Source organism: Ovis aries, chromosome 2 (assembly GCF_016772045.2).
Source record: "Ovis aries strain OAR_USU_Benz2616 breed Rambouillet chromosome 2, ARS-UI_Ramb_v3.0, whole genome shotgun sequence".
NCBI classification, from domain to species: Eukaryota; Metazoa; Chordata; class Mammalia; order Artiodactyla; family Bovidae; genus Ovis; species Ovis aries.
Genome location: NC_056055.1, coordinates 239,299,849 through 239,322,755, shown reverse-complemented (window position 1 = coordinate 239,322,755; position 22,907 = coordinate 239,299,849). Strand labels below are relative to the sequence as shown.

At 41.6% G+C, this 22,907-nt stretch overlaps 1 protein-coding gene across 2 annotated transcripts in view; it reads left to right on the top strand.

The window, feature by feature from the left end:
• The first annotated feature begins 968 nt into the window (after positions 1-968).
• The window catches only part of STX12 (syntaxin 12), a 37,694-nt gene continuing 15,755 nt past the window's right edge, over positions 969-22,907 (top strand). Inside the window, exons 1-3 of one of the 2 annotated variants that reach the window (XM_027965430.2) lie at positions 969-1,180; positions 17,528-17,597; positions 19,286-19,385. In XM_027965430.2, the coding sequence (XP_027821231.1) occupies positions 1,063-1,180; positions 17,528-17,597; positions 19,286-19,385 (288 nt within the window). In that variant the 5' untranslated portion in view covers positions 969-1,062. Of the gene's footprint in view, positions 1,181-1,868; positions 1,930-17,527; positions 17,598-19,285; positions 19,386-22,907 lie in introns of those variants that run through there. The other variant, XM_060411426.1, reaches the window with a different exon arrangement.

Sequence of the window (22,907 nt, the reverse complement as noted above, 5' to 3'; positions counted from 1 at the left end):
CCAGGTTGGGAAGATCCTCTGGAGAAGGAAATGGCAACCCACTCCAGTACTCTTGCCTGGAAAATCCCACGGATGGAGGGGCGTGGTGGTCTACAGTCCATAGGGTCCGTTATCTAGTCTGAAGGTAAGAATAGTTAGGACATCGTCCCTTGGCGTGAAACAGCTTATGAATAACTGAACTGCAGTGGGGTGTGTGTGTGTGTGTCACACATAATATGTGCTTTAAAAATCTTTTCATTACTATTATTATTTTATTGTTTAGGCTTCCCAGGTGGCGCACTGATTAAGTATCCGCCTGCTAATCCAGGAGACACAAGAGACGCTGGTTCTATCCCTGGGTGAGGAAAGATCCCCTGGAGAAGGAAATGACAACTCACTCCCATATTCCTGCCTGGAAACTTCCAGAGACAAGAGGAACCTGGCGGGCTACAGCCCATAGGTTCGCAAAGAGTCGAACACGACTGAGCGACTAAGCACGCAGACTAGAAGAGGGGTGGAGAGAGAAATGAAAGTGATCTGTAAACCATAAAAGTGCTTAAAAAATCCTCCCAAAACCCTAGGGGATGAAAACAGTGAGGAATCTCAGGAGTTTGGTTTACGGATCTGGGTTTCAAGGTTGTCGAATTCTCCATATTTGGGCCTAAGTTCTCAGAATAGACCAGGATAGGATGTTAGGGCTGAGATCATCTGGTACAATTTTATGCTAATCGAAAAATTCTTGCCTTCTGTCGCCGTGCCCTGACAATAAACAACACCGCCACCCCAGATTCTCTCATCCAAGTCCCAACGGCATGACGTCATCGCTCCGCCCCGCAAACTCCAGGGCGTCGCGTCTCTAAGCTACCTTTCAGCCGCCAGCTCCGGCGGCGCCTGCGCAAATGCGGAGCGGGTCGAGCCGGGGCGGTCGCGAGCGCGTCGCGAGGGGGCGGGGCTAGTGCGCACGCAGCTTCATCCCGTCCCCGCCCTTTCTCTTCCCGGTTTCCCTGTCAGCCTGCGGGTCGGGTCTGGCGGCTGTTTCCGGTAGGAGCGCGGTGCAGGTCGAGTCGCTGTCTGCTCCTCGTCATGTCCTACGGTCCCTTAGACATGTACCGGAACCCGGGGGCCTCGGGGCCCCCGCTCCGGGACTTCAACAGCATCATCCAGACGTGCAGCGGCAACATCCAGCGGATCAGCCAAGCCAGTGAGCCGGGGTACCGCGGCGGCTGAGGGGGGCGGGGGCCGTCCTGACGAGGCTGCCGGGACGGCGGAGCCCAGCCGGGGCTACTGCCAAAGCCACACCTGAGGCCGTCTCGGGCGCTCCGCTCTGGACACGGTGGGCTGCCATCCCCTAATCTGCCAGGCCCAGGCACCCTGCGGGTCCGGCGCCTCAACTGAAGCTCGAGTTTCTTCTCAGGAGTTCTGCCCTTAAGGTGTTTTGGGGCTAAGACAGCAGTTCTGACAGCCCCAGGGTGGGAGGGTGTGTTTGCTCCAGAGCAGTGAGTGAGTCGACCTGATGCAGCGGTCAGCCGAGTTTTTCCTGTCATCTGCTTCCCTCCACCCACTTCTCTTTGACCAGTTTGGATCGGGAGTTGTTTACTGGTTTAGACTTTACATTCCGCTCAGCTTCTGGCTTCTTGAAAGTCAGCTGCTTTCAATTAAGCAGAGTGGAGAATGCATGTGTTTTGGTGACTTTAATACAATTCTTCCTGTAATGTTTGGAAGTCAGTTACAATGATTTGTATTCAAGGGGTCAGATGACTTCTATTTTAATAAAAGAGAATTCACCAAAGACACTTCAGTTTACAGTATTTTGTCTTTTGTAGCAGAAGATTTGCGTGTTTTTGGATTTCAAGCTGATGAGTCTTTTGTTTTCCTTCCCCATCTAGTTACTCTTTTGAACAAGCATGATACACAGAGAAGCTCAGGGACATGGCCACAATCACATAGCAAGTAAGACATGGTAGAATTGGTGGTGGATTTCAGAATGTCATTGCTTGTCTTAAAACTGCTTCCCCACTGTTAGGGTCTAAATGAGACTGTAGATGAGTTAAATCTTGTGCCTGAAGATCAGCTCAGAGACTTATAAACAGGAGGTCAGCAGCAGCAGCAACTACTTGGAAGGAATGGTATCATCATCCTTGTTGTTTATTATTGTGTTTTTGTGAGCTTGGCTGTACCTTGTTAATAGGTAGAACTAGTTGGTCCTGAATCACAATTGTGTTCTATATTTTAAAGAAAAATACCACTTAGCTTTTAAATTTAATATGTAATGTAGAATTTGAGAGAGGGAAAGTTTCTGATGGAAATCATTTGAGTCTTGGCGCCTTGGAAGTGGAAAGAAGACTATGTCATCTGTGAAATCCAGAAATTTGAAACAAAAATTTATATGACCACTGGTGGGATTGTCCTGGTGGTCCAGGGAATTTAAGACTCCATGCTTCCACTGCATGGGGCACAGGTTCAAACCCTGGTTGGGGAACTAAGATCCCATATGCTGCACGGTGCAGCCAAAATATAAAAATATTTTTTAAATATATGACCACTGGTTAGGAAGTATAGTACTTTGTGTTCCAGTTTCCTTTTGTGAGGGAGCTGTAATACAGGCTAGATCAGAAAATTCTGATTCAAAGTCAAAAATTTGTTGTTGAGACCAAATCTAATTTTAATGTCTCTTTGTGAAATGTTCAGTCTGTATGCATTTATTTGAGTATCATGCATGTACTGTGTATAAGAACTGGCAGGGAGCCTTTGGCATACATAGGAACTGAAAGGATTTGGTGCTATAGAAGAGATATAATAAAGTTATAGGTAGTCAGGAGAGACATCTTTTTCATGTGGGAGGGACCAGGGAAGGCATTATGGCATTTGAGTTAGGTCTGGCTGGAAAGATGGTGGAAAGGATTTGAACTTTTTACAGTAAATAGGAGAAGGGCATTTAAGGAGGGAATTAAATGAACAAGGCATGGTAGGGGAAAGCATGTGCTGTGTATAGAAAAGTAGAGTTGTTTAATTTGGCTAGCGTGGTGGATTCTAGAACGTAGTGCAAAGTAGACTTGGAAAGTTTAAGCTGGGACCCAGATATGAAGGGCTTTAAGTGCTAACCTAATGGGTTTGGATTTAATTCTGTAGAAATGTGTAAATCGAGTTGGAAGGGAGAGACTGGAATCGGAGATACCAGTTAGGAACTGAAAATGAAAAGAAAGAAAGAATAGGAGAGGTGTCTTTGGCGATAGAATTCATAAGATTTAGCTCTTGGTTAGGCATCAGGCTCAAGTAATAGTTGGATTCAGCCATTAATAACATTAACAGCTAACATTTTTGGTGCATATTGTGTGCCAGGCGATATAAGTGCTTTACAGGCATTATCTAACTTGATTTTGTAACAACCCTTTGAAGTAATTACCAGTATTATTTCTTTTTATGGGTTAGGAAACAGGCTAAGAAATTTGAAACCAGATCTGTCTCTTATGACCAACATTTAGCTTTCTTAAAATTTTTAATTAATATTACAGTTTTGTAGCAGTTAACACTTCAGCAGGTGAGAAGTGACTTTTTTTTTTTTTTTGAACTCTTCGTAGGAAGCTATGGGGAATACCTGAGCTGTGGAACTTTCTCCCCTTGTGGTCTGTCTACCTCTCCTGCTAGATTGTTAGTGCCTTTGAAGAAATGAGACATGACTTATTCATCTTTATATTTCTAGTACTTACCTCAGATCTATCCATATGATAGATTCACTCATTTGCTGTTCAACAGATATTCTTTGAGCACCTGCTATGCACTGGGGATGGAGTGACGAGCAAGATAGACAAAACCCTGCCCTGTTAGTGGGTGTATATATATGTGTGTATGAATGTGTGTATATACGTGCATATGCATGCATACACATATATAGCTAATGTTGAGAAATAATAAGTGCTATGAAGGAAAAATAAAGCAGGATAAGGAGGCACAAAGTAACCAGAGAAAGAAGTGCTATTTATCTTACATCAGATGGTCAAGGAGGGCCTCTCTGAGTAGAGCCCTGAATGAAGTGAGGGAGAGAGCCATGTGAGTAGCTGAGGGAAGGCATTCTAGGCCGAGGAAATTGCAAGAGCAAAGACCTCAGTGCCTTCAAGAATGGCAGGGAGACTAATGTGTCTGGACTGCAGTTAGAGAAGGAAGCATAGTAGGAAAAGAGGCCCTGGAGATAGCCAGGGATCATATTATTTAGGGTCTTGATGCTCAGTAAATTGTATTTAGTAGATTTGAATGAATGAGATTTTTTCTACCTCTCCCTGCCTCATTTACCTTGTGCTGTGTGGTTCCTACCACATCTTATGACCCTAGGCAGTGTGAGTTGAAATTTTCCCTTTGGGATTGTTTAGTGAGGCTCTGGGAGTTGGAAATGGGTAGGGTGACATCGTCTCTACCCAGTTACCAGGCTGGTACCCCTTCCCCAAACTTGGCCAGTGTACCTAAGTGTACAGTCTGGATGTGATACCACCCTCCCCACCCCGCCTCAGACGTATGCCCGCATCCATATAGTCCTGCAAGGACCTGTACTTATTGAAAATATGAGAGAATAGCTTGTTCTTTTTTCTCAACTTTTCAGCTGCATTTGTGGGTTTGGAATTGCTGAGCCTTTCAGGCTGAAATACGGCAGGCCACTGTGTGGGTTGTTACAGGTATAGCTAAGGTTGACTGCCTGGCACAGATGGTTGTTATCAGTATGTGTGGGCAACAGAAGAAAAATGCTTGACTCCGCCTGTTGTGAAACGAAGGGTCTGGGCAGATAGAGGGCAATAACCTAACAGGCTCCAAGTTATCTCTGAAGAGATTAAAGAACAGCATGTCTGTTCTTTAATGTTACTAATTTACTGATATGATTTTGTTTACTAAAAAATTAAAAGCAGCTAAACTTTTAAAATTGACTGTTGTGTGAAATCCTGTAGGCTGTTCTTTTAAAATTGTTTCCCTTTGCTGTTTATTTCATTGCCCTCTTTGTGAAGTCTTCATGATCTCAACATCCTTTCTAGTTCATCCCAACAATGCTATCAGCAATATGTCTAAAATCCCTCTTACCTCCTCAAGAGCCTACAGTGGCTGGCTGTTGTTGCTGCATCGGGTCTTAGCATTCCGCTTTGCTTCCACTGTCTTTGTCATCTTAATCCAAATTAGCCATATTTTCTCCTATTCGTCACCCTTTGCTCCAGGCAGGCCATTTTTCTTAACATCCCTAAACATTGATTTCTGGAGCAAGCTTTTGCTCATTCTATTCCTCCTTTCTTCAATCGTTCCCTACCTCGCAAACCACCTAAATTATACAAATCCTTTGAGTTGTGCTTAAATCCTGCCCCTTGTAACTTAGCTTTCCCTTGCTTTTCAAAGAATGAAGTCACCAGGAGCCTGGGAGTTAGGCTTAGCAGATCTGTGACAGAGTTCTTGCTCCTCTATGTTGTACTGTTAGCCTGGAGCAGTTCCCCTTTCTGTCTGTTACCCCATCTGTAAAATGAATGCTATTGGTGAAATGGGTTATTTGAAAGTGCCTAGTGTAGTGCCCGGCTGGAATATAATTGGTTGAGTCCCCTGCTCCACTATAGTTTAGTAGTTAAATGAGCGGTCTCAGGAGTCAGACTGCCTGGGTTTGAGTCCTAGGTCTGCTTCTAACTAGCTATGTAAGCATATTGCTGTACTTCTCTGTTTCAGTTTCCTCATCTATAAAGTGGAGTTAACAGTCTTTACTTCATGAGAATTAAATGAGGAAATTTATGTAAAGTGCTTGAAGCAGGCCTGCAACATTGTTTAAGAAATGTTAACTGTCATTTTGTGTTTCTTTTTGAATTCACAAGCTTAGCACTTACTTTATTCTGTATTCTGTGATTAATTCATGCTTTTTGACCTTGTTATTCCAACTGAGAGATCACTGTTAGTTTTGTGAGGATAGCAGCCATGCATTGTACAGCTCTCTTTTAACTACAGGGCCTGGCACTGCAGTGGATATGTGTTAATAGTTGGCATTCAGTATGTACCTAATTGATTTTTATCATTGCTAAGTACATTTTTCTTGGTCTCGAGTTTGATAATAATAGCTATCCTTGATTGAGTTCTTTTAAGTGCCAGACACTGTTCTGAATTTAGCTTCATATTGTCTTAATGTCAGCCTCGCAGCAGCCACATGAGGATTCTCTTGTTATTCCCATTTTTTAGGTGAGGAAACTGAGGCACAAAGGAGTGGAGGCTTTTACTAGGAAGTGTGGAACTGGGAATAACACACAGGTAGTCTCAATTCAGAGTCTATGTTCTTAACCCGTTGTGTGTTCTGTCATAGGTATGGTAAATAGAAGATTATACCTTCGATATTCAGTGTTCATGTTCAGTTTAGTTTAGTTTAGCGCTTTCCTATTATAGTGGCTAAAAAGTCAGGTCATTTTCACTATAGCTTTGCAAAAACAATGCAAACCTAATTTTCAGAGTAAGACACTGAGATGGCTTCATTGTCATGATTTATGTGCTAACATAAGCTATCATGTTCTCATTTTATGTAAATACGATTCTTTCCTTGAATATATGTTTGCTTGTTTACCTTTATGGTAGTTGCTTTCAATGTGTCTAGACTTTGATATGGACTAAGGTTCATTTGGAGATTCAGATTCTGCTCAAAGCTGATATCAGCTAAAAGTCCACGACGAGTGTTCAGTTTAGAGCAGTTCCTAGTGTAGATATTAGCTGTAATGTGCAATAAATTAGTTTGCTTTGTAGTCTTATAAAAGTTTTAGCTAGGACATGCTTTTAAACATGAGAGGTCCGTGATAGGAGAAATTGAGGCCTAGTTTTAAAAATAACAAAATGGCTTACACAGAACTGAAGAACTTTTCTTTACATTTGGCCTAGTCATCTGGTTTCCAGATTATGTAGCATTTCATAGAGGATAGATACCCAGTGATTTTCATCCCAAATATAACAAATCAATCTAAAAGTAAAACTTTCATTTACTGGAATGCTTAGAAAAGTTTTCTCATTAAGCTGACCAGAAAACTCTTAGATTTAACCCATTTTGATAAAAATTATTCCAAAAAGTATCACTTTACTTTTTAACATCTTAAGTGCATTCAAGGGAAAAATAAGTGTGTGTGTAACTGTTTCTTTTTGTGCTTTAGGTTTAAGGGATACAGTTCTTTTCTCTGTTTAACAAGAGTTATTTGTTTATTTTTGTAGCCGGGCTCGGGCTTTGTTGCTGCTGGGCTGCCGGGAGCTTTCCCTAGTTGTAGAGAGCGGGGGCTGTTCTCTAGTCATGGTGTGTGGGCTTCTCCTTGCGGTGGCTGCTCTTGTAGACCACAGATTCTAGGCTCTCAGGCTCAATAGTTGTGGCACACAGGCTGAGTTGTTCCCCACCATGTGGGATCTTTCCAGACTAGGGATCAAACCCATGTCCCCTGCATTGGCAGGTGGCTTCTTAACCACTCAACCATCAGGGAAATCTCAAGTGATACAGTTCTTGGTTGTGAAACAGATGGGTTATTGAGTCACTATTTTCAAATAAACTCTGATGTTGGGGATTATGGAGGGCATTATACAAAGAATTCTACTTCCAGTAAACAAAGACGCTACTGTCCTTATCATTTGAGTTTTGGGGCATCTTGCTGGAAACTTTTAGGAAAATATCAATATTCAGGAATTTGAATAGAATTAATGAAAGCTTGGATTCATTCTGGTGCTTAGCTAACAAGTGACGCTTCCCAATTTACATATTTGAGCAAACAAAAGAAGTCAGAAAAGACTAGGTAAAAAAAGTTCTCAGCTGAGTTTAAGCCAAGAACAGCTGATTTTAAATTGACTTTTCCCCCATAGTCTGTAAAATCCCCTTTGCTCTCTAGGGCATTTAATACATTTTGATCAGTGATTAACAACTTGAAATTTTGAAATCTCTATAGAGTTTCTAAAGAGAATGCTCTATCTAAAGACAGTCAATAAGATGAGATCTGTTTCCTTGAACTGCCATACTAGTAACATTTACCTCTATGTGTCACCCTGTAACCAATTATTTTCTGGAGGAGTGTGTATGCATGTGTGGTTATGCAAATACAAAAATGAGTAGAATGTGGTCCCTCCTCTCCAGAGGTGTATAGTCAGTCCAGTCCCATTTGTACAGAGAGGCAGAGTCTCTCTCAGCCAAACTCTGGCTTGCAAAAAAAAACTGCTTGGTTACACAGCATCATTCTGGCATTAGAGCTTCTTCATTATTGTTGACTTTTATCATTGAGCAGTAGTGGGAGTACTTGGAGGTCATTTAGTCCTTATGTAGTCGTAATAATTGAATGAGGAAGAAAGCCCCGCCCACACAAATAGTAAGTACTGTGACAGACAATAAGTACTCAATATGTGTTAGTTAAACCTGAATATCATATATAATTGGTGAAAGAGACCCAGCAACAGGAAATGATTTATCTGGTGCCGTACATATAGTTAATGGTCCTGTTTGGCTTAGAATTTAGGTCTCATGATGCCTAGCTCATGTTTGTTCACATCTGCTGCCTTGAAAGTGGCATAGCATAAAACCGAGGAAGTGAAGTAAAGTTGCTCAGTTGTGTCTGACTCTTTGGGACCCCATGGACTGTAGCCTACCAGGCTCCTCCCATGGGATTTTCCAGGCAAGAGTACTGGAGTGAGTTGCCATTTCCTTCTCCAGAGGATCTTCCCCCCGTAGGGATCGAACCCGGGTCTCCTGCGTTGTAGGCAGACGCTTAACTGTCTGAGCCACCAGGGAAGTCTCAAAACTGAGGCTAACTGAATTAATCAGCAATTGCTTCCTGCTCCCTGCGTGCTGGCACTCTGCTGGACTCCAGTAAATATGCAGGAACCTTCCCAAAGGTGGCAGGGCCTTAGGGAAGGGAGCGGGTTAGAGCAAGGGCATTAGCCTATCTGGAGGAGAGAGCTGTTAAGTTAGGGAGCTGTCAGATAAGCAGGGTGGGGCAAAGTGCAACACTGGCAAATGGAAGCCTGCCCTAAGTCACTACATTCTGTGTATTTCCTCTAAAGGTCCCTATGCCTATGAGAGAGTCTAACGTGACATAAAAAAATATATATAGTTATTGGAATTAGCCCTGGATTTGAATTCTGGTTTTTATGGACTTCCTTGGTGGCTTAGGTGGTAAAGCGTCTGTCTACTATGCGGGAGACCATGGTTTGATCCCTGAGTCGGGAAGATTCCCCTGGAGAAGGAAATGGCAATCCACTCGAGTACTATTGCCTGGAAAACCTCATGGACAGAGGAGCCTGGTAGGCTACAGTCCATGGAGTCGCAAAGACACAACTGAGCGACTTCACTTTCACTTTTATGACACTGCTTAAAACCATCGGGGGCTTCCCATTTCATTCAAATTGGAAGGCCTTGCTCCAGTTTATAGGGCCCTATGTATTCTGGCTCCCCCCGTCTCTCTCATCTCTCTCTAGTCACACTGGCCCCCTGTTTCTCCATCACAGCAAGTGCTCTTGCCTTCGGGACTTTGTGCTTCATGCTCTCTGCTCAAAACTTCTCCCCCAGATATTTTCATGGTTTGATCTTTCACTTCCTTTAGGTCTCTACTCTGTGTCACCTTATCAGAGAGGTCATCTTTGACTACCTTGTGTAAATTAGTACCCTCTCCCTACCCTGTTATTCCAACCCTTACCTGATTTTATTTTTCTTTATAGCACTTACCACTACCTGATACATGCGTATTATCTCTTCTCCTAAAAAGGAAAGCTTCTTGAGAACAATGTCTTCTAGAGCACATAACTGTAGAATAGGTATTCTAAATGAAGGAATGAGTTTTGGAACAGTGTGAGCCTCAGTGTCAGTTCAGTTCAGTTCAGTCGCTCAGTCGTGTCCGACTCTTTGCAACCCCATGAATCGCAGCACACCAGGCCTTCCTGTCCATCACCAACTCCCGGAGTTCACTCAGACTCACGTCCATTGAGTCCGTGATGCCATCCAGCCATCTCATCCTCTGTCGTCCCCTTCTCCTCCTGCCCCCAATCCCTCCCAGCATCAGAGTCTTTTCCAATGAGTCAACTCTTCGCATGAGGTGACCAAAGTACTGGAGCTTCAGCTTTAGCATCATTCCTTCCAAAGAAATCCCAGGGCTGATCTCCTTCAGAATAGACTGGTTGGATCTCCTTGCAGTCCAAGGGACTCTCAAGAGTCTTCTCCAACACCACAGTTCAAAAGCATCAGTTCTTCGGTGCTCAGCCTTCTTCACAGTCCAACTCTCACATCCACACATGACCACAGGAAAAACCGTAGCCTTGACTAGACAGACCTTAGTCGGCAAAGTAATGTTTCCGCTTTTGAATATACTATCTAGGTTGGTCATAACTTTTCTTCCAAGGAGAAAGCGTCTTAACTTCATGGCTGTAATCACTATCTGCAGTGATTTTGGAGCCCAAAAAAGTAAAGTCTGATGCTGTTTCCCCATCTATTTCCCATGAAGTGATGGGACCGGATGCCATGATCTTCGTTTTCTGAATGTTGAGCTTTAAGCCAACTTTTTCACTCTCCACTTTCACTTTCATCAAGAGGCTTTTTAGCTCCTCTTCACTTTCTGCCATAAGGGTGGTGTCATCTGCATATCTGAGGTGATTGATATTTCTCCCGGCAATCTTGATTCCAGCTTGTGTTTCTTCCAGCCCAGCGTTTCTCATAATGTACTCTGAATAGAAGTTAAATAAGCAGGGTGACAATATACAGCCTTGACGTACTCCTTTTCCTAATTGGAACCAGTCTGTTGTTCCATGTCTAGTTCTAACTGTTGCTTCCTGACCTGCATACAGATTTCTCAAGAGGCAGGTCAGGTGGTCTGGTATTCCCATCTCTTTCAGAATTTTCCACAGTTGATTGTGATCCACACAGTCAAAGGTTTTGGCATAGTCAATAAAGCAGAAATAGATGTTTTTCTGGAACTCTCTTGCTTTTTCCATGATCCAGCATTGTTGGCAATTTGATCTCTGGTTCCTCTGCCTTTTCTAAAACCAGCTTGAACATCAGGAAGTTCACGGTTCACGTATTGCTGAAGCCTGGCTTGGAGAGTTTTGAGCATTACTTTACTAGCATGTGACATGAGTGCAATTGTGCAGTAGTTTGAGCATTCTTTGGCATTGCCTTTCTTTGGGATCAGAATGAAAACTGCCCTTTTCCAGTGCTGTGGCCACTGCTGAGTTTTCCAAATTTGCTGGCATATTGAGTGCAGCACTTTCACAGCATCATCTTTCAGGATTTGAAATAGCTCAACTGGAATTCCATCACCTCCACTAGCTTTGGAGGCCCAGTTGACTTCACATTCCAGGATATCTGGCTCTAGATGAGTGATCACACCATCGTGATTATCTGGGTCATGAAGATCTTTTTTGTACAGTTCTTCTGTGTATTCTTGCCACTGCTTCTTAATATCTCTGCTTCTGTTAGGTCCATACCATTTCTGTCCTTTATCAAGCCCATCTTTGCATGAAATGTTCCCTTGGTATCTCTAATTTTCTTGAAGAGATCTCTAGTCTTTCCCATTCTGTTCTTTTCCTCTATTTCTTTGCATTGATCCCTGAAGAAGGCTTTCTTATCTCTTCTTGCTATTCTTTGGAACTCTGCATTCAGATGCTTATATCTTTCCTTTTCTCCTTTGCTTGGCTCTTCTCTTCTTTTCACAGCTATTTGTAAGGCCTCCCCAGACAGCCATTTTGCTTTTTTGCATTTCTTTTCCATGAGGATGGTCTTGATCCCTGTCTCCTGTACAGTGTCACGAACCTCATTCCATAGTTCATCAGGCACTCTTATCTATCACATCTAGGCCCTTAAATCTATTTCTCACTTCCACTGTATAATCATAAGGGATTTGATTTAGGTCATACCTGAATGGTCTAGCGGTTTTCCCTACTTTCTTCAATTTAAGTCTGAATTTGGTAATAATGAGTTCATGATCTGAGCCACAGTCAGCTCCTGGTCTTGTTTTTGTTGACTGTGTGGAGCTTCTCCATCTTTTGCTGCATAGAATATAATCAATCTGATTTCAGTGTTGACCATCTGGTGATGTCCATGTGTAGAGTCTTCTCTTGTGTTGTTGGAAGAGGGTGTTTGCTATGACCAGTGCATTTTCTTGGCAAAACTCTATTAGTCTTTGCCCTGCTTCATTCCGCATTCCAAGGCCAAATTTGCCTGTTACTCCAGGTGTTTCTTGACTTCCTACTTTTGCATTGCAGTCCCCTATAATGAAAAGGACATCTTTTTTGGGTGTTAGTTCTAAAAGGTCTTGTAGGTCTTCATAGTAATAATGCTTATCTAATAAGATAAGGAGCTTCCCTGGTGGGACAGAACGTAAAGAATCTGCCTGCAATACAGGAGACTGGGATTCAATCCTGGGTTGGGAAGATCCCCTGGAGAGGGGAATGGTAACCCACTCCAGTATTCTTGCCTGGAGAATCCCATGGACAGAGGAACCACCGGGCTATGGTCCGTGGGGTCGCAAAGAGTTGGACACGACTGAGCAACTAGCACAACAACAGGAAGATAATGCTTATCAGGAGTGAAGGGAAAGCGCTTTTCTGATGTTTCCTCCACTCTCAATACTTCTGACACCAGGTATGTGGGTTTACCACACGCCAGTGGTCAGTTTCTCTGGACTTAAGTTGGGTGTCCTACAGTTTAATTCAATTCTGACACTACCTGGAGTTAGCATCAGATTCCACAAATTAAGGGCTTAGTCCCACAAGGCTCCCCCGACCCCACCCCCTTCAGATGCCAATTGTAAGTGTAGGTTCTTATCTGTCTTTCTGACCAGTGAGCTGTATTGGAGGTGTTTCCATGAGCCCCTCTCCAGGTTCAGCTCGTTTTCTAGTCCAGCTCACATAACTCAGGAAAACATTCACTTACTGGTTTATTATAGTGAAAGAAAGTGAAGTCGCTCAGTCGTGTCCGACTCTTTGCGACTCTGTGGACTGTAGCCTGCCAGGCTCCTCTGTCCATGGGATTCTCCAGGCAAGAATATTGGAGTGGGTTGCCATTGCCTTCTCCAGGGGATCTTCCTGACCCAGGGATTGAACCTGGGTCTCCCACATTGCAGGCAGATGCTTTACCCTCTGACCCAACAGGGACTGGTTTATTATAAAAGGATATAATTCAGGAGCAGCCAGATAGAAGAGAGTCCTAGAACAAGGTATGTAGGAAGAGCTCAAATTTCTATTCTCTCTCTGGGCACTGACACCCTCCCTGCATCTGCGTGTGGTCACCAGTCAGTGCTTGTGTGCGTGTGGTCACTTAGTCATATCTGATTCTTTACGACCCCATGGACTGTGCCAGGCTCCTCTGTCCATGGGATTTCTCAGGCAAGAATACTGGAGTGGGTTGGCATGCCCTCCTCCAGGGGATCTTCCTGACTCAGGGATTGGACCCGTGTCTCCTGAGTCTCCTGCATTGGCAGGTAGGTTCTTTACCACTGAACCACCTGGGGAGTCCACCAATCTGGAAGCTCATCAAATCTAGTTCAAGAATTTATAGAGTTTAATCTGTACTTCCTCTCCCTACCCGCAGTTTCCCTTCTCAGAGGTTGGTGGGTGGAACTGAAATTTCCAACCTGCCAATTACTTGGTCTTTCTGGTGACAAACCCTACCCACCCTAGGGCTGTCAGGGCTCAGTTCAGTTCAGTTCAGTCACTCAGTTGTGTCCGACTCTTTGCGACCCCATGAATCGCAGCACACCAGGCCTCCCTGTCCATCACCAACTCCCGGAGTTCACTCAGACTCATGTCCATCGAGTCCATGACGCCATCCAGCCATCTCCTCTGTCGTCCCCTTCTCCTCCTGCCCCCAATCCCTCCCAGCATCAGAGTCTTTTCTAATGAGTCAACTCTTCGCATGAGGTGACCAAAGTACTGGAGCTTCAGCTTTAGCATCATTCCTTCCAAAAGAAATCCCAGGGCTGATCTCCTTCAGAATGGGCTGGTTGGATCTCCTTGCAGTCCAAGGGACTCTCAAGAGTCTTCTCCAACACCACAGTTCAAAAGCATCAGTTCTTCGGTGCTCAGCCTTCTTCACAGTCCAACTCTCACATCCATACATGACCACAGGAAAAACCATAGCCTTGACTAGACGGACCTTTGTCAGCAAAGTGATGTCTCTGCTTTTGAATATGCTATCTAGGTTGGTCATAACTTTTCTTCCAAGGAGTAAGCGTCTTTTAATTTCATGGCTGCGATCACCATCTGCAGTGATTTTGGAGCCCCCAAAATAAAAGTCTGACACTATTTCCACTGTTTCCCTATCTATTTCCCATGAAGTGATGGGACCGGATGCCATGATCTTTGTTTTCTGAATGTTGAGCTTTAAGCCAACTTTTTCACTCTCCACTTTCACTTTCATCAAGAGGGTTTTTAGTTCCTCTTCACTTTCTGCCATAAGGTTGGTGTCATCTGCATATCTGAGGTTCAGGTCCCCTCAATAGGTAAGCTCTGTATGCTCCAAAGGAGCCCTTTATGAATAACAAAAGACACTCCTATCACTCAGGAAATTCCAAGGCTTTTAGGAACTGTTTGCCAGGAACTGAGAACAAAGACCAAATTTGCTTTTTATTATACCACATCAAGTACATAGCCCAGTGTCTGGCACATGGTGAACACTCTGTAGCTGCTAATGTCTGTCCTCTTTCTTAAATTATTTGTTTGTCCAGTCAGTTGATGGCTTTGATTCTGATTCCCATTAGACTTAGGTAAGAAGGACATTATACATCTTAGTGATGAAAAATGGTTATTTATATCTTACATAATGCTTTTTTTAGCAGAATGTAATCTTTTGTAGTGCTTTACATTTTCCTATGGAACCATTAAGCTAAAACAATCCCCATTTAATGGAATAGTTATATTTTAGGAAAGTTTGTCAAAAGGCAACTTTTTAATCATGTGAAATCTATATTTCTGTTATAAAATTGGAGTTATATTTTTGCTTAAAAGATGGTCTTTAAGATAAAATCATGATTTGAAGTGTTACACACATATATATTCTTGACTGTGGAAACTTTTGCTTTGTAACACCCATAATGGCACAGTGATCTGGGCTACGGATGTTGACCTAAAATAGACTGCCAGATATTTCTCCAGCAAAGACAGTTTTATTCAGAGTTACCAGAGAGTTGCAGTTTGGGGGCTGCAATCAGGGCAAGCCAAGTGCAAGCCCCCTCCTAGCAAGGAAAGGGTAAAAGAAAGTTGGTAATAATACAGCAAACCCAGAGTCCATGGCTTTTCATTGGCATAGAGGAGTGTTCCTGCTGGGCTCTGCTATCTGGTAGGTGTGAGAGCTCCCCCTTGGGATCTCCCAACTCCATTTAATTGAGGTTTCCGTTTGTTAGTTTTTTGCAGGAGAAATAACTCCTAGATGCTGTTAAGGGCTAGGTTGTTCAGTTTCCCTTAGCTGTAGAGTCACTCAGTAATCACCTAGAAGATTTTGGCTAGTTATTATTTCTTAACAGACTTAGAAGCTATTAACACATCTGTGTTTTTGTAAGGTAACTGGTCCTTACTAAGCTTGCCTTTTTACTACTCTTGGTGACCAAATTAAGGTCAGGGTTATGACTGTGACCCCCAAATTTTGTTATTTAAGAAGCACCCTATCATAAGGAACAATTAACTTTTAAAATTTAAAATTCTAATAAGTGAAGTTTCATTTTTATTGGACATTGAAGCCTTGTATATAATCTGTTCCTATGATAGATACAAATTGTTACAGTAAGCACTGGTTTCCTCATCTTCTTCCCCTAAGCTAGTCATTTAGCAGTCTGGTGTTTCACAAGTGAAACTGGAGTTAAACCTGAGAGGATAGGAGAGGCCCTCACAAAGGAAACTGTCTTTTGGCCAGAGGAGCCCTATGCCTATTGTGATATATTATCTCTTGCAGTTCTGGTGAAACTTAAAGATAAGTATGTTTCCCCCGGACAAAAAGTACTTTGTTATTATGTTGTGTATTCCAGCTTCTTGCAATAGAAGACAGTTGTGAAGTTGCTCATTCATGTGCGACTCTTTGTGATCCCATGGACTATATGTAGCCTCCCAGGCTCTTCCGTCCGTGGAATTTTCCAGGCAAGAGTACTGGAGTGGGTTACCATTTCCTTCTCCAGGGGATCTTCCTGACCTGGGGATCGAACCCAGGCCTTCCGCATTGCAGGCAGACGCTCTACCCTCTGAGCCACCATGGAAGCCCTATAGAAGACAGTGAATGCTTTTAAAATGCAAGCATGCAAACAAACAGAAAAGTCATACAATGAAATTTCAGGCTCTATAAATGAATGAATCTCCCCCATCTTCTCTGCCAACAGAAAAAGAAGATAGAAAGTAGGACATAGGAAATCAGGGGCTCTGTTCCTGTTGTAGAAGTCAGTGAGCAACAAGGGTGTTCAGATTCCCAGCCAGTCTGTTTCTGACTATCAGTTCCTCCAGAACTCTGCTTTCCTAGTCCAGGGCTAGGGGCTTAAACATCTAGGATTCAAATATGACCATTCCTAATCTTAGCACAATATCTTGGTAGAGTAATCTGAACAAAGCAATGTACTATTTGTCTACAGACAGCATAGTTAAAAGAACATAGGTATTGGAGTATGATGTCCCTGGGATTGAATTTTTTGCCCTACTTCTTTTTGTGTGTGTGCTTACATAAGATATTTAAGTTCTCAATCTATTTCTTCATCTGCAAAATGAACATACATCTACTTCAGACTGTTGCTATGAAAATGAATGAGATTATGTATACAAAGCTCCTAATATAGTACTTGGCACATAGAAGTGCTCAGCTAGTGGTAACTTATTATCAATGATAAATGTATGTTGTCTTTCCAAAGATGTTTGCTGTAGAAAATTATTTTGTATTCATGAATTTAAATTTTTATTGTTGTGAATTGATACTTGGTATCAAGGCCATTCCAAAAGAGACAAACATTTTAACCAGTGCCACTGGAAATCTGGGAGAATGTGGAAGTTCTTTGGGAGTGACAAATAAAACCACCACCTTCTGCTTAGTGTCATAGTTACTCTCTAGGAGAAAGGTAGATCTCACAGGTAGATTTAGAAGAGAATAGTTTAGAAGATCAAGACCAGGGTCTTGATCATAGCATGCTTCCTATTAGTTGTACATACTTATTCAGGATATGGGGAGAGACCAGTGATCTGAGAATTAGGGTGCTTGGTTTTTTTTTTAATTTTTATTGGAGTATAATTGATTTACAATGTTGTGTTAGTTTTAGGTGTACAGCACAGTGAATCAGATATATATATATATGTATATATATATATGTATGTATGTGTGTGTGTATATATATATATATATACATATATATATATATATGTGCTCTCTTTTTTAGTTTCTCTTCCCTTATAGACCATTGCAGAGTACTGAGTAGAGTTCCCTGTGCTATACAATAGGTCCTTATTAGGTATCTACTTTATATATAGTTAGTATGTATATATCAGTCTCAAGTCTCCCAATTTATCCCTTCCCCTCTCCCCAGGGTGCTTGTGATGAATGTATTTTTCTTTTTAATAATTTTTTTTTTCCTCCTCTTCCCAGCCGCTCAGATAAAGAACTTGATGAGCCAACTAGGAACTAAGCAGGATTCAAGCAAGCTACAGGAAAATCTGTGAGTAGCTTCCTAACAAGGTTGGGATTTGTGAGGGCCTTTTGGGGACACACTTAATGCTTTTGCTGCTTGGCGGCTTAGGTTGCAGGCCTGTGAAGTCTGCACAAGAGGCAGTGGGGACATGAGGTCATAGCTGGATCTAGAAGAGGAGCAACAGACTACATTAAAGGGTTGTGATCTCCCTTGCCTCTCAGAGTCCTTAGACTCTGCTTTTCTTCCTCCCTTGGACTGCTTAGCAGAACAATTTAGGGAAGTAGAGAGGGAATCCCTACCACTCTTAAACTGCATTCTCCCTACATGAGCTTCCTTGTTGGCACAGGCCTCCTGATGATCTACAGTGCTTGTCTAATCTGTTGGATTTCCAGCTGTATATAATATTAAAGAAGTGTATTCAGAATGACCCGAGGAGAGAATAGTGGAATAGCTTCTTTTTATTATGTCCTCCTTGACTCTGTCTCTGCTCTTATAAGTTCTAGTTTTCATCGTTAACACTATTTTTGTTTCCTGTCCTAGACATTGGGAAGTGAGAGAATCACTTACTGTTAGTACTTTGAGCTTTTTTGAGGGAGACGTGAGGTAGCTGTGGGTATGTTAGTACTGTCCATGATGCTCAAGCTTCGGATTGACTCTTTTTGGGAGCTTTTGTTTTTTATTTTATTGTTGTTATTTTTTTTTGCTATACCATATGGCTGGTTGGATCTTAGTTCACCAAGCAGGGATTGAACCCGTGCCCTCTTCGGTGGAAGAGGGGACCACTGAACCACCAGGAAATTCCCATTTTTGTTTTTTGGTTTTTTGACTCCCTGTTGGTTTTGACTCTCATGGTTTAAAAAATTTTTTTTGGTTTTGCTTTTTTTCTTTTTCCTTCTATCTTGGAGACCCCTTTGCAGTGAAAAAATATTAGTAATTAGTAGTGTGGTTTCTCTGTCCTCCCTTAAAACCTTTGCAGAAATGGCCAGATAGTAGGAGAAACCATGACTGAAAGGAATCTTTTTTGTATTTCCAGTACCTTTCAATCCCACACATTTTTCCCTCTTTAATTTCCTTTCCCCTCTGCTCCTTACTTTTTTTTTTAACACAGTATAGGGCTTCTTTGTTTTGGAGGAAAGAGCCAGAAAGTCAAGCATAAAGCATAGGTAGGGAGCCAAGGATAAAGCTGAAAAAGCACCAGCTTTAAGCACAAACGTGGGAGTTGATCTTCGGAGGTTGTTCCCTAGGGTAGAAGCTATGCTTCTAATGCACATTTCATCCAACCCCCAGTGCGTGGATTCTGTCACTAGTCAGTGGACTGTGACAGACAGTAACCATGCAGAACTTGGGCAAATCAGCGTGAGAATTTTCAGAGAGAGTTCAGCATGTTAAAACTATTAGATTGAGGTGTAGGGGCAGCTGCTTTTGTATTTCTATCAGAACTGCTGAGAATGCTTTTCTTTTCTCCCCAAAGAATTAAAATACCTAATCAGCAGTTTTCATTGAGGTAGGTTCTTTCTACTCGGTAACGTGAAGACAACTTGAAGTGAGTTTGACTAGGTGGTACTTTTGGAATTTTGTTATGAACCTGAGCATCTGGGAACCCATTCCTTCAGGTGCCTTTTCATTCCCTGCATCTTGAGATGCTCTGAGACCAGACTGATCCTAACAGCTCTCAAGAAGTGAGAATATCCTAAAGCACATCTTTTCTCTCTTAGGCAACAGTTACAACACTCTACAAATCAGCTTGCCAAGGAAACAAATGAATTACTGAAGGAACTGGGGTCCTTGCCCCTTCCTTTATCTACTTCAGAACAGGTTGGTATTTTCTGGGGTTTTGATTTATTTATTTTGAATAAGAAAAATATTGTTTTTTTTGGAGAGGCGGCATGTGAAACAAACTTGGCCTTCAAACTGAACCTCAATTTCCTTATCCATAAAATGGATAAGTATCTACTGTGACAACAGAAAGAATGCATGTACCAGATCTTGCAAGGTATTAGTAGGTACTCAATATGGGTAGCTGCTGTGATAATTAGCAATAATATATTAATATATTAGTAAAATGGGCTTAACTGAAGAAGAATCTCAGTGTTTACATCTTACTGGGATTTGATTAGCAGCTTTATGCTTTCTGGCTTGATTCTAGTGTGCTTGTGTCCAGTATCTATAAATTTCAAGCAAATGTCTTTTTTTACTTTGCAGTCACTTTCATGTCACGTTTTTGTAGGTTTCCAGTTAAGGAAATGCTCTGAGAAAGATTTCTCTACTCAAGTCATTTTCTTCAGTGACCATTTATATCCTTTAAAGACACAGTTTCTATTGGAATTCAATGTTCCCTTGATATGCCATGCCTTTCCTTCACTTGTTCTTGAAGTCAAATGTGTCCCTTCCATTGTAGCTTGACTTTTTAACCTACTGTTCACGGTCTGCCTCACATCCTGTCTCTTCTAGGACAAAAATCTTCTCTATCTTAGACTATTGTGATTTTATCTTGCTTTAGTTTCTATACCATTCATGGGAGCACTTAACTTACATTGTTTTTTATTAGTGAATTTTTAAAAATAATATTTCATCTCTGATGGCTATAAAGATGAAGCCTACCATTTCCCCTTCCTGGGTTGTCTGTGAATTGTAACTGTTGGAACATAATATAATTTTAGTGTATTGTGATCACCATTTAAAAGAAATGAAACAGAATAGAAACATCAGAGTGTGTAACCATGTAATTAAGGGAAATACTGTTACATGAAACTTTTGTTTCACACATATGTGTATATATGATGCTAGGTCAAGATGTCACATTTTTATTCTGGATCTCCATTTAAAAAGTTTGAAAATTGTCAGTTTAACTCATTCCTGGCAAGGCGTTTAATGAAGTATGTGTTCAGTCTTTGGATTTTTGGCCTCCCCTTGCACAAAAGAAAAGAACCAAAACCAGGTGCTTTGTCATCCTGCTACAAAGTAGTCACCTTAACATAATCACCCTTTGACTGCCTGTGTGCTGTTTGTGTTGGTTGTTTCTCATACTGGACCAGTTCTCCTTGCCATTCATTCTTTCAAATTGTTCCCAAATCACCCCTTTCCTCTCCCAGCTGTCCACATAGGGAATACACACTTGTAGATAGTTTTAGCAGTAAAAAAAAAAAAAAAAAGGGAATCTAAGAGTCTGATGTCAACAGAATGTGCTGCAGTCCACGGGGGTCTCAGAGTCGGACATGACTGAGCAGCTGAACAGTAGCAAAGTGTTAAATAGAAGCATAAGCAAAATAGAAAGTTCAATCTGCTTAAAAAAAACTAATATATTCCAAAATCAAATAGAAATTATTTTTGGATTATGCATCTTCTTGTTTCCTTCCATTATCTTGGATCATTCAGTTCAGTTCAGTCGTTCAGTCATGTGCGGCTCTTTGTGACCCCATGGACTGCAGCTTGCCAGGCTTCCTTGTCCATCATCAACTCCCGGAGTTTACTCAAACTCATGTCCATTGAGTCAGTGATGCCATCCAACCATCTTATCCTCTGTGGTCCCCTTCCCCTGCCCTCAATCTTCCCCAGCCTCAGGGTCTTTTCCAATGAGTCAGTTCTTCACATCAGGTGGCCAGAGTATTGGAGTTGCAGCTTCAGCATCAGTTCTTCCAATGAATATTCAGGACTGATTTCCTTTAGGATTGACTGGTTGGATCTCCTTGCAGTCCAGGGGACTCTCAAGAGTCTTCTCCAACACCATAGTTCAAAAGAATCAATTTTTCGGTGCTCAGCTTTCTTTATAGTCCAACTCTCACATCCATACATGACTACTGGAAAAACCATAGCCTTGACTAGATGGACCTTTGTTGGCAAAGTTTGAATCATTAAGAACATAAAACAAATCCACAGAGGTATTATCTCTGGTGAAATATAAATCCTGGATTCCCTTCTTCCTATTGTGCTGAATATTCTTTTCCTTTTCAACTGTTTCTTTATCTAATTAACCTTAGCCCTGTCACTCATCTTTTTGCTACTGGACTATCAAACCATACATCGTACTTTCACATTTCTTTCATACTTACGCACTGTTATCAGTGATCTTCTAATTGCCAAATCCAGTGGAGGTTTTTTGCATTTTTATTCATTTCTCTTTGTTTTATTTGATCCTCCTGTTCATCCTGTCTTTACTGAAATTTCCTTTTTCTTCCCATGATTTCCATAGTAAAGACAACAAAGTAGATTTCGTGTCCCCTGACTCTGGTGACCCCTTTCTGGCCTTTTGTCTCTCTTACCCCAGGTTGAGTCTCAGCGTCTTTCTCTGACTCTGTGTCTTGTTAGAAGTGGGTGTGCCCCGAGGTGCTACCAGTGATCCTCTAATTTTGTTATTTTATGCTTTCTCCCCCAGGAGTCTTTTCTACTTTTATGAATTTCCTGTGACTTTTATGACATGGTCCCCAAATCTTTTTCAATCCCTTGCCCCTGCACCTCTAAGTACTTGGCCCATATTGCTGATTCCTGCTCTGACATCGCCTCTTTGATACGCTAATGAATCCCTTCTGTTTCACCCAAACCCCTCACTAAGCTGACTGACGGTACTTATTGTCATAAAAAAAAGTTTGTGCCTTTTGACCTAATATTTCCACTCATGCAAATGTTTCTAAGTTCTAAGGGAAAAAAACCCAGCTATGCAATCTGGGGCCAGGTTTCCTGGATTTAAATTCTGCCCTTGCCATTTACTATATGATCCTAGGCAAATTGCTTAACCTCTCTGTGCCTCATTTTCCAGATCTGTCAAATAGGTACTTTAATAGTATAGGTTGATAGATGGATTAAATGAGTTATTATATAAAGTGGTTATAACAATATGATATGTGATAAGCATTGTATAAATATTAGTGTTACAATAGGGCTTAGTTTAGCTTTATTTATTTGTAATAGTTAAAAATAGAACAATCTAGAAGGAATGCTTACATAAAATTTACTAGATCAACTTAATGGAGTATTGTATAGCAAAGACTGAATTGTGAAGAGTATGTTAACATGGAAAATGTTTATGATATACTTAAAAGATAATATTTTTGGATAGTGAGATTGAGGAATGATGTTTTTTCCCCTCTATTATTTAATGTTTATGTAAAAATTAAAATCTCAGGAATGGGATAAAAAGTCCCTCATCTAAATTTGCTTTCAGTGTTACCATCTCTCTCCCAGGTGTGAAATGTGAGTCATCCTTTGACTTTATCCTCCTTTCCCACAGCCAGTCGCATAATGTTTTTTAGACTCATTTCTTTGTGTTCTCATTACTGATACCATGTCTTCCTAACCTTAAACCTTGATTATTGTGGTCATCTTTTTGACTTATTTCATTTT